Raw genomic sequence first — 12,441 nt, 5'->3', positions numbered from 1 at the left:
AAAAATGGTAATATACATTCAAGTATGGGGAAAAGAAAATTATAACTAATCTTGTCTTGGGCTAAAGAATTGGTATAAATGCACAAGAGCAAATGAAATTTTTTGTCACATGCAGTTCAAAAGATAACAAGTAATGGCAGTGAACAATACTCTAAATACACTTCAGTTGGATTTTTTCCCTTTGTTTTAGTTCTGTTTGTCTTCAATGAGCAAGACAATTTGACCTTGAATAGGGACTACCACATCTTGTTACTCTTCGGGCATGATATTATGGCCTTCAAGCTAAGTACTACACAAACATAGTTGGGCTAAGAGCTTTGACAGTGAATCACGTTGATCATTTAATTTGTAAAGTTATTTTCAAGGCGATAAATATCTATTTGTAGCTTTCATCACTTTTCTACCACACAATAGTTTTACTTCTATATAAGTGTTTTCCTCTTTCCCTCCATTTTTTTTTAACCACTGCTATGCCTACAAAATATTTATGTATAATTAAAATTAGTTCATAGTTCTGAAGTGCTGTTTGAAAGTGCTATTTTTCATATGAGAACACTGAAGCATAGAAGGGCTGAGTGACACTGTTATGTCTTTGGTGTTGGTTTGGGATATATCAGGTTTCCCGGGGGGGGAAAAAAAATCACAAAAGACAGGAGGGTGTAGCTGTGGATCAAATTAGCTTATGTCAGTCTTTCCCTGTGTGTACCCAGGAGCAGATCTCAGTGCTGACATACTGAGAACCTTCAGTGAAGGCGTAGAAGCTCATCTTCTCAGAGAATGAGGCGCTCCAGTCTCCAGTTTGTCAGCTGTACTCTCTGTGTACACTGATGTTATCCTTACTCTGCTGTTAAATGTACCTGGCAACTGACTGCTGGGTCTCATGGTCTGGGAAATGAGTTGGGCTAAATGTGCCAGCAAAGATCATAGATGTTTTGTAATGTGGATGAGAGGTCAAGCGCATCACCTAAACTGTGATCTACCAGCTTTCCTGCTCCTGAAAATGTTCCCTTTGTGTGACAGGTCCTCTTCAACCCTTCTACTCATCCCCAGGGTGGGAAAAACAGCTGAAAAGAACACCCTGTAAGAGTTCTTTAAAGGCATAACAGGGGTTTAAGCTCCCAGTTCCCATTGACTTTCAGTTCAATTATCACTTAGCTGAAATTCAGTGGGAATAATGTACCCAATTCCTTTATGCTATTGCGAACCTTCAGTTATGGGTCTTACAGTGTGCTACAGAATGAGCAAACATTGGCTTTTAGTGGGATGTGGTAAACATTAAGAAAAATGAAAAAGTCAATGTATTTCATAGGACTTTATACAAAGCTAATGCAATTGGTGTTTCATATAAAATGATTGATTTTGTGCAAAGAAGAAGGAAAAAATTACTAGTAAAGACATGGTGATAGTAGTCTCAAAGGACAGATACCAAAGGCATAAGCAGAAACTATGCCACATCTTTTGTTAACACATGAACCTTAACCAAAGACTTGAAGAATAATTTTAAAGAAATCAGATTATTAATGTCATGTCTAAAGGATCCTTCAGAGATTCACATACTTGAGAAACAAAAATGAGATGTGGTCAGTAGGATGCATGAAACTGCATTGTGTGAACATTCAAAGTAATGTGGTGGTAACAAGGAAAAGGTCTGCTAGTCAACAGGACGAGGTAGTGTCATTGAGAAATGAGGCTAAATATGAAGAGGTACCTAATACATGCAATATACAATAGTTTACTTTTAATAAGTAACAGCTGTGAGGAGATGAGTAGCACAAAAAATATCAGTGTCAAGAGGGTATAGATGATTTGCAAGTTTTTGTAACCCATCTTCTGATGTCTTATGTGTTGTGTGGACTATCAGCTGATCCACTGATTGCAGGCTGAGAAACATTAAACCACACAAACACCTAAAGTCCCCTGAAGACTTCTTTTCTGTGATTCGTTAGTTTGCTATGATGAATTCAAGAGGTGGCCTCTACCTCACTTCCATTTCACCCCTTCCTAGAATAATTCTGAAATTGTTCATTTGCCCACTTAGTTGCATAGCTGATTGTTACTTCTGTTTCTTTCTATACTTGTAATTATCTTTTTCAGTTCAGTTCTATGGATTTTCCCTCTTCCAAATTGCTTAATTCTTCAGTTTACTCAGTGTAATGTTCCTTGCTGTCATCCAGCCCCTATTCATTAGACTTTTTCTTATGCCAGTTGCCGAACTGAAGAGATGGCTAAAAAGTGGTGTTGGTTTATGTTATGTTGGCACTGACTAGAGAAAATGAAAAGAAACCCATGGCTTCTGTGAGGTTCTGTGTATCTCCAAACATTAATATGTTGATGAGGACTGTGGAGAGATTTCACTCTTGATCAGCGTAGCTATTCTGGCAGAAACCTCAAATACAGACATAGATACTTCAGCAAAACAGCACTTTTTATGTTTTCTTTTCCTTTTTTTTTTCTCTGCTTTTTTCTTACTTGAAAAATAATCTCAGAGATGCTTAGTATTTTTCATTAATAAAATGCCATTTTCAAACATTTATATAATAGGCTAAAAATATTCAAGAAGTTGTTTTAAAATTTTCTGAAAACACTGTGCTAGATTAAAAAAAAAAAAAAGGTTCCAAACTTTCCAAAGCACTTCAAATTTTCCCTTTTTTTTCTTTGGAAGAATGTTTTGTTTTTCAACTGGTTCTGCCAGGTTCTGTGTTAACTTCTGTCTGTTAGAGTCCTAATTAGATTAAGTTGAATCCACACTTTGCGTGTTCTCCCAAGCTAATTCCCATGATCACGCTGCTTTAAAACCTTTATTAAGGGCTTTTGTTAAAGATGCATCACTTTACTGTTGTTATTCATCTGACAAGAGGAGTGGATTCAAATGTACCTTTCTTTCAAAGCTGTGTTTGTCACTGACCTCGGGTGTTGGACCAAGAAGAGAATTAATTTCTAAATACTGCACTGTGTGTGCAGTGCCAGGAAAACTGGGGAGTTCTGACTGGCATCCTTCTAAGAGAGGTGATTTGAAAACCTTATTGTCTGGTGCATTACATTCATCAGAGCTAAAAATATTTGGGTGTTGTTAAAAGACATAGAGATTCAAAACTGGCTATTGTCTCTCTGGTAAGGAGTTGTCAAGATAAAATGAAGGATGCATCACTGTGCAGAAAGAAATCTTGGGATCTCAGTTTGAAAGAGGAAATTATGCATAGGGATGCAGAAACTTCCTTCAGTGAATCTTGAGCAAAGTGGAAAGAGAGTGACTGGTGAGGGAACACGATCTGTTGATGATACCAGGTTTTTCAGGACAATAAAGACATAGACACTTAGCCATGACTGGCTGGAGGATCTTATGAAACTCAGCAGCTAGTCCTTAAAATATCAAATGAAATTCAGTTTAAATAAGAGTTAAAGTGGTGCATCTTGGAATAATCAAAACTTCGCAAAAATAAAAAAGTAAAAAGGTGGGCTTTCAGCTGGGTTACCACCAAGGAATGAGATCTCGGGATTATAAAAGACAGGTCCATAAAAGAATCCGTTTGGTGGACAGTGGTGTTCAAAAAGAAAATGAATGTTAGGAATAAATTGGAAAAGGATAGAAGATAAGCACAGAATATTTATGCCAGTGTATAAATCTATGGTGCACCCACATTTTGCATATTGCCTTCCCCCTGCCTTTTCAAAAGGTTCACAAAAGGGCAACAATGATGATCACAGGAATAGAGAGATTTCCATTAAAAGGAAACTAAGTAAGGTAGACTCTTTGTATACCTAGAAAAGGAGACTGTTGGGAGAGATGATAAAGGTATCTAAAGTCATCATAAAGACGGGCTCTGCACATGGTTTGTGCACAGTCTTTGCCAGGACAAAAACTTAAGATCATCAAAGGCAGATGATAGATATGACAGCTGGAAAAGAAACAGAAGAAGATCTTTAGATGTAACAAAATTAAGCCACGGGATACTGTCAAAGTTTAAAGTTTACATGGGTTCAAGTGAAGCTTGAACAAGTTCCCGTAGAGAAATCCATAGAGGTTAATACACATCAACCTTATCTGGCTCAGGTGGTCTTCGAGACTCAGATTGGTAGAAGTTGGCAGGGTACTCAGGGGAAGTGTTATTACACGCCTGTTCTGTTCTTCTCAAGGCATTTGCTTCTGGCTACTGATAGAAAGACCGCTTGGTTAGATGGACATTTGGTCAGACCCAGTACAGCTACTTTATATTCTTATGATAACATTCATTTGCATCCTGAGCTCATACTTCCTCTTCATATCCAAATGAAGGACAAATCAGAAACTGTAGAAGTAGCCCAGGAAAATAGTTTCAATACTGGAATCTCTTTTCGATCTTCGTTTTGCTTATATCTACCTCTTCAGCTGAGCTAAGAAAGAGTCTGTCTTCCACAGTGCAGCTAGATGGCAATCAGAGGGAAATACTGACAATCAGAAGCATGTTTTTAAAGCTTCCAAGTTCCAGATTAATATGATTTTTAAAAACCTGGGGAAAACCATGAAAAATTTATCAGTATATAATAGCTGAACAATCTCTCCAGGAGACTTTAATTTCTGCTTCTAATCTTTTCATCTCAATCTGCTGGGTCAGCTTTGCACTTCTCCTTGTGTGCACAATGGGGAACAATGTTTAGCTGATGACAGAAGTGCAGGATGGGGATTAAGTACCCCCCAAGCTGTCTGTATTTTAGTAATGGTATTGAAAGTTCCCCAGTCCCTGATTTTCCTCCCTCCTACTCTTCCAATAAATTAACTCCTGAATCTGAAAATCAAGATGTAACTTCACTGGTCAAGGAATATACACCCTGCAAGTTTTTCTAAATACCTCTTTAGAAAAAGTTTGATTGTTGTAATTGATTATCTGTAGCCCCTGAGTGTCAGAATTCTGCATTACGCTCTGCATGCAGTTTAATGAAATGCTGGATTTAACAGCAGTCTTCGGAGTCCCCACCTCACCATATCCACCCACTATTTTCTGGCCCATGCTCTGGATTTGCTCCCATAGCCCCAGTACAGATTCCAAATTAAGTCAATCTAAATATTCACTGTTGTTAAAAACATCGGTCATACCATTAGCTCTGTGTGTGCCTTCCCTCCTCCCTGTGACAGGACAAGTGCCGTGGATCTGCGCGGTTAGAGAAAACTAATGACTTGCTTAATAAAGTTAGTTTTTATCCTTATCTGCTCATTAATATGAGCACTAGTGTCAGCAAAATGCAGCTGGAGGAAACACATAGCTTGGGGAAGGGAAGGTGGCCTTTTGTTAGGTGGCAACGCAAATTTGAGAAAATTTAAGCCTATCATGAAGTTGCACCTCCCATGTTTGTATGGAAGGTTGCATGGTAAACTAGGGTCCTGAGTCAGTCCAGGTGACAAATAACTTGGAAAATAATCCCAAAGAGCAGTTGAGAAACAATTTACATAAGGAATAAAAAGTAATAGTATCCTTTTTTTCAAACAAATCAGGATCATGATTACTGCCAGAAAATCTGTAAAATTTTCAAGGTGTGAAGGGAGCATTCAAACACAGGTAAAGCTGTAACAGGAAAGATAAGTGGGTTTTGTTGTTGCTTTGTTTTGTTTTTTGGCATCTGCCCTTACCATGGAGGAGGCTAGAGAGATCCCATCTTAGAATCATAATTTATGGAATGCATTTTAGGATTTGTTTTAAATTGAAATGTCCAGAAATAGTTTGTAGAACAAATGGACAAAACAAACTATCGCAACCCAGCAGGAACAGAGACTTTCATTCAGCAATTCTAAAGAAACTCAGGAGTGGAACAGGTGATTGCCACGTACAACTTCTCAGTTCTAATTATTTTGTGCCAGAGGCCTGCCAGCTGACTCACGCAGCAACAGGTTTTAAAGAGGAATTCAGGCAAACCCAGAAAACTGCTGTCTAGTAAATATGATACCTGTGCTGGGGAAATGAGTAGAAATTCTAACAAATAATAAAATTAGTGCAATCTGAGTAACTATGACGTATTGTGAGGAGACAACGTGGATTTTGAAATAGAAGTCATAAGTTAAAGATACAGAATCATACACTAAAATTCTCTGAAGGAATCTGAAAGCAGAACACTGGAGACCCAGCTGACAAGACCTGCTTGCATTTTCAAAAGGTGTTAGGGTCGATCCCCAAAGGCCTTTGAGAAAATAAGGTGTGCTGGAATAAAAGGGAAGGTCCTTACATCAGTAAATAACTGGCTAACAGTACAAAGCAAAGTGTAGGAAAAAATGGTCAGTTTTAACATCCGAAGTGGGTTGTCACTGAAATCCCCATGGAGGTCTGTACTATTAAACATATAAGAGATCTGAAAAAAATAAAAATAGCAAGGGAACAAAATTTGCTGATGGTATTATTACTCAGGAAAGTTAAGAGAAGGACCAGCTATGGTGTATTGAGAAAGATCTTACAATGATGGCAATAATAGGGAAAAAAAAAAAAAAAACACATGAAATTCCGTGCAGACAAATGCACAGAGGAAAAATAACTCTATCTTTACATATGAAATGATGGGCTGGGAACTAACCATCACTTCTCAGAAATGAGATCTTCAATTAAATGGATAGTTCTGTGAAACTGTCACCTCAAGAACAGTCAAACCAAATTTTTAAGAATAGAGAACAAAATAAAAGCTATCATTACAACACTATTTATATCCATTGTACACCTGCATCTTGAATACTCTGTGCATTACCAGCCTCCTCAACTCAGAAAGAACTGAGTAAAATCAGAAAAGCCTGCAAGACTTATGGCAAGAATGGTTGTCATGATAGAGTGGGTTCAGGGGATATGACTAGGACCCGGCAAGCTGGAAAGGACATGACCAGGGCTGGGGCAGGTTGGTAGACGTCAATGAAACATGCATTCCATAGAAAGTGCAGGGATAGATTCTTTGCATTGAACTGAATCTATGGATATCAAACGAAACTAGTTACTGTTCAGTATAAAAAGAGGCAATTCCTAAACACAGAATATAGTTAAACTATGGAATTCCTTCTCAGACGTAGTTACTGAAAGTTCGTGTGAATTCCGCAAGTGATTTAAAAATAAATAAATAAATCATGGAGAATATATTGTGGGTTATTAGATATAAAGATGGGACTTCTGTTTAAAAAGGACTGTGAGATAAAAATTACTGGAGGCTGAAAGCGTATCAAAGCGTATCAGCAGGAAATCTGCCCACTTTTATTCTTCTCTGGACATTGATTATTAGCTACCTGAGAGGTTTCTGGTTAGATGGTCTGTCTGCAATCACTTCTTTCCTTGGAGATGGCACCGGGGTGATATATTTTTGATCTAGACCAGTTCAGTAGCCTGTTTTACAGCATCACCACAGAAACAAGTGTACTAGCACAAATGATAGGAAGGTGAAAATCCAGTTTAAAAATGGGAATGAGACAGGAGTCCTAAGCTAGTTTTGTGACTATGATGTGCCTTGCTAAGCCACACCATCAGAAAAGTAGAGGAAGAGAAAGTGATAATGCATAAGAAACTGGGCACACAAATATTCATAGGACACTTAATTTATCTGGTTGTCTCACTAGATTATTTGGGTTTTCTCTGCAATCCATGGAGAGAGAATCTCACCATTTGGGCAGTGAAAGGCACCTGTATTAGGATTCTCTTCTGAACTGAACCCTGAATGACACTCTCTGTCTCCATTAATTATGAAAGTAATCCAAGGAGACTGGCCAGCCAAGGAAACGAAACTGGGTACCTAACACTGGTTGAGGTGACACGAATACCGTAATAGGCTGTACTGCTCCTATAAGTGGGGAGAGGGTGTATGTAAAGCAGTTGCTGTCATGGATTGGCGTGGAGGGTAGAAAGCTCCAAATTCCTACCTAGAGGCTCTTCTCAAGGCATATATATGTAACTGTGACCAGGGACTGAAAATGTGGTCCCAGAAGAACAGCATTGTAAAGCTACACAGAAACGGTCATAATCAACATAGTAATCAAACCATCAGTTGTCTTTATCCTATACTAGACTGTAAATAATTTGTGTCTTCTTTTAAAAGAGCATCTGTGCAACTCAGCATATATTCCATTCTTCAGGGACTGCTCTTGCCAGCAGCATTATAAACTACTGACATATTCCAGATACAACACATTCAGTGTTATTTTTTGAGTACTGTAGAAGAAAACAACCTATTATAAGACCCATGGAGACTACCTGGAGTTAAAGGTGTGGCAGCAATATCTCAAACTGTGTTTCATTTTGAAGCATTCACAAAACCAGTGTGAGTTCACTAACTTCTTTTACCCATAGCTTTAAGCTGTGTATTTTTAAGAGATTCAATATTTCTAAGTTTTTTCTAAATAAAATAGGAAGCTGTTAGTGCATAGTAAGGGAACACTCTCCGCTTAAAACTCTAAATATATTGACACAGGTGAGCAACTTAGTTTTGACATAAATTGCCTTTATTTGTGAATAATATTTGTCTTCTCTCTTTCTTTTAAGATTACGTTCCTTCAGTTGTTTCAGTTCATTCCCTCTGACCATCTTATTTTTGGTGACTTTTCACCCCTTTTCCCTTTAGTCCTTCTGGTAAGCCACAAACCACAATCTTTCCTATGGAGAAAATGAAGACATGGAAGTTTGAGATGAGGGCAGACTTTTGAACCATGAAATCTGAGTGTTTAATTTAGTGCAGACAATTTTGTCTGTCTCTGGTAGCTATGCCCTTTTTATATTGTTTATAGTTCTGATAATATTTATGAATTAGGAGCATAAATGCTATTTAAAATTACACTAGAAAGGCAAAAAAAAAAAAAAAAGATGTAAACCTTAATACTTTAAGGCATGCATTCATTGCCCACAACACTAAGGCAGATTCTCCCTTCCTGTAGCAGTACAAGTAGCGTGTAGTAATCACTCATGGTCAGTATTAGTATAGAAGCTTATCAACAATCTTTGTTTTTTGTCAATATTTGGAAGTTTCAGGGTTGTTTATACATACATATATGTATATATGTATATATATATATAAAATCCTCGGTAGTTTAAGTGAAAAATTGATTTATAAAAATATATTTGCATTTTTAATACATCTGAAGTGAAGTTATTGCTATTATAAAGCCTCTTCCCCTCTTCCGCAGTTTGTTTTACATCTTATCTACAAGTTTTCCCCTTAGAGTTGCTTTGCAAGGTAGGTCCTTTTTTTTTTGGTAAGCTTTTTTCACTATTGACAGCAAATTATTGCAGATTGTGCACATTTTATGTTTTCTTTTGTAATGACCTAAGGAGTAGCTCTAACAAAATTTGCCATTACTGGGTTTACTGAAAGAATAAATAATTTAAAGAGATTTTATTAGCATTTTTTAGGAGATCATTATTTTTGCCATCCAGTGTTGCACACCTTTTCTGTAACTTGCTCATTTTTTTGTATCTGAAAGAGGGGGAAATGCAGTATTGATGAAAGAATCTCTTTTGGCCACGCATTAGCATCTATGACGGCTTATTTGAGTATCAAAGAATTGTGTTTATAATCCTCTGAATTATAATTAGAACAGGTACTGAAATAATTTTACATAGCTGAAAATTATTATGTAAAATTCATGCATGGTGTCTTTTTAATAAACAACAACAAAATCATTTAAATAAATGAAGCAATCGGCTCTTAGGTGCTTGAATTTTCTTTTAAAAAGTTGAGTTAGTTTTAACTTATTGATTTTGAAGCCACTCTAATAAAGAATTAGTGAAGGAAATATTGCCTTTACTGTTTTCAGATAATGCTTAATGTTTTTGCAAATTATAAAATTTAATTAGCTATATAAATGCCAGAGGAACAAATAATGTGCTATTGTCTTGATATCTTTCCAGAAATTAGTCTTTTAAAACAAATTTGCCATATTAATCATCTAAAAATATTTTTGATCACTGAATTAATAGTTTGCAGCCTGTTTTCAGGTATTCATTGCCATAGGTGATTGCCTCTTAATTACTACATGGGCGCTTTCTATTCACTCTTATTAATTCATGTTTTCTGGCACAGTCCCAAAAGGCAGCCTTGCCCTATATCTTCTAATTACTTCTATAATTGAATTTGCCCACTTTTTCTAACCTATTTTTTAAACTGACTGTGTTTGTTCATGGTTTATTGTGTCTTTTTTGTGTCAGTTCTCTGCAAGCAGAATGTACATTGATTCTTTCCTCGTTTCTCATTAATTTTCAAGAGCTTTGCTGCATGTCTGTTTTTTCAGCCTGTCAAACCTATTGCTAGACCAAAAAAAGATTCTTATTATTAAAGGTTAGGTAAAATAGACTGAAGTTAATTAATTCATTAGTAACTCTGAGCCAATTACTGAATCCTTCTCCCATTTATATACTTGTTAACAAGACAGAGATGAGAAAGGTCTATTATAGGCACATGTCCTTCAGAAGTTGGGCAAACCCTCTGGAGCATATGCATTTAGTTCCACCAAAGAAAAAGAATTGATTCCAAAATGAAGACTTGAAGATCTAGCTGGAAAATACTTCATAACCTGATGGACCTTCTTGTGACCACCTAAACATTATTTTAGATTCTGTTTTTTGATCACAAGGAATAACTTTTAATGTTCAGCCTTACACATAGCATTTGAATATAAATATATTGACTCACCAACTTCCCTAGAATTAATTCATGGGATGTTTGGTAATAGTTGAACAAAGAGGACTTACCCATGCATATCTATGCAATGAAGACATGAGTTGCTGATTGTGGCTTCATACAATTTTCTTGTATTGATGAATGCAAGGAGATATGTAGCTGGAAAAAAATGTTGTGGTTTTTTTTTTTTCATAAATACTTTGCATATTATGAAACTTATATGAAAACTGAAGTCATTCACAAGCAACAGTCTTATAAATAAACTGGGGAAGCTATCTAGTGGCTCACTGATCAAGGTCAGATGTTTAAATTAGTGACAATAACACTTACTTTAAGTATTGCTTACAGTACCTGCACATATGTTTTCCATCATAAAACAATTTGCTATTTCACTGAATTCAAAAGAATGTAACTCAGCTTGCAGTGCTGACACAAGGTTGTTCATTTATTTTATAGAGTTACTAGTACTTTACTGGGGAAAAAATCTGCTTATCAAGAACTTTGTGTATTCTTCAGTTGAGACTGTAATCATCATATCAAAATTAAGTAATACATTAAAAAGTTCAAGCAAATCTTTTTGTTTTGTTTTCTTACAATTCAACAACTTGAGCTGAGATCACTACTATTAGAAAACCTTTATAGCATTTCATCCAAGCATCTTGCAAACCTGGGCTGATAGCTAGATTTAGAGGGACAGTGCTGAGATTGAGGAATATTTTATGAGCATTTTAAAAATAAGAGACAAAACATGGATTTGGAAATACCTTCCAATCAGTCCTTAAAGAATATGAATCCAAATAAATTTAACAGGAAGCAAAAATAGTGTTTGAATCATTGAAACCAGAAGGCTTGGTCTAGTCTTGTCAATTAGATTTTGAAGAAAACTTGGTCTAGAGTTTTAGATTTTAAATGGTACAAGAAGGGCAGTTACGAAATTATTGGGAAGTTCTACCCCTGTGCTCTATGCTAAAAGTAACTTTAGTTTAGTATCTTTAGTTTAACCCAAAGTTATTTCAAACTTGAGAGACAACAGGAAGAAAAGGAACAATCGTGCTCCTCACCTGCACCTCGTTTCTATTATAAAGTCTGGATATAACTACCATACTGTGCCAAAATGTTTGTCAATTTGTCTCTGCATTCCTTCTGGAACACACACAGCTTTCTCAACACCCTTGCATGCTGTACAACTCACTGCAGAATTGGCATCTTTATTATCAGTCTTGCTTATTCATCCTCTTCCTGAAATCCGTTAGGAAATAACTGTCTGATTGGAACTAATGATATCTTGATCAGATCATTATTATTTCTGGTATGAAATAATAATCAATTAATTATGGGAGTGCTCTGGCTGCTCTGTAGTTAAAATAGCTTTGAGACTTGCACTTAAAACAGATATTCACTTTTTCATTGTGTGTGCATTGTATGATGTGTGCTTGCCAAATTTAGTTGTTTATTTCTGGAATGGAAAGATACTGGTATTGAGAACTTTTCAAGTACATCTCTTGATATATTTTAGTTATTGGCAGTTATCCTTAGGACTATCTGTGTGTTAGTGAGACAGAGGGATAGACTGCAAATATTTGGGTCCTTTCACTAGAAACATTGCAAACAGGTTTCTGAAAATCTTGTGAGAAATGTAGTTGAATGCTGAGTGCAGAATTGTAACAAAATAAAAGTTTCCCTTAACACTTCATTTTTCTACTGATGACCGTTTTCTGAAATAAGCCTTATTGTATGTATTGAAATCATTTTTTGCCATTTTAAGATGTATGTTATAGGGAGGGAATCACTTATCTGCCCCTCACCTTATCACTTTTTGCAGTTTTGGCAGAGCTATGC

The 12,441-nt window shown here is 36.3% G+C and overlaps 2 protein-coding genes across 3 annotated transcripts in view; one reads left to right on the top strand and one right to left on the bottom strand.

The window, feature by feature from the left end:
- The window catches only part of LOC310904150 (uncharacterized protein), a 265,904-nt gene that overhangs the window by 193,473 nt on the left and 59,990 nt on the right, over nucleotides 1–12,441 (top strand). The window lies entirely within an intron of this gene.
- The window catches only part of LOC310904145 (uncharacterized protein), a 65,819-nt gene that overhangs the window by 16,410 nt on the left and 36,968 nt on the right, over nucleotides 1–12,441 (bottom strand). The window contains exons 2-3 of one of the 2 annotated variants that reach the window (XR_014588060.1): nucleotides 10,674–10,761; nucleotides 1–8,582 (exon numbers count right to left, since the gene is read on the bottom strand). The exon at nucleotides 1–8,582 is cut by the window's left edge and continues 1,504 nt beyond it. Coding sequence is in view for 1 of the 2 variants with exons in the window: in XM_083848459.1 (XP_083704585.1) it covers nucleotides 10,674–10,677 (4 nt within the window). In the remaining variant the exon portion in view is untranslated. The remainder of the gene's footprint in view (nucleotides 8,583–10,673; nucleotides 10,762–12,441) is intronic. The other variant, XM_083848459.1, reaches the window with a different exon arrangement.

Source organism: Anser anser (genome assembly GCF_964211835.1).
Source record: "Anser anser genome assembly, chromosome: 9".
Classification (NCBI taxonomy): domain Eukaryota; kingdom Metazoa; phylum Chordata; class Aves; order Anseriformes; family Anatidae; genus Anser; species Anser anser.
The sequence above is the reverse complement of the archived record's forward strand: the minus strand, read 5'-3'. Positions and strand labels throughout refer to the sequence as shown.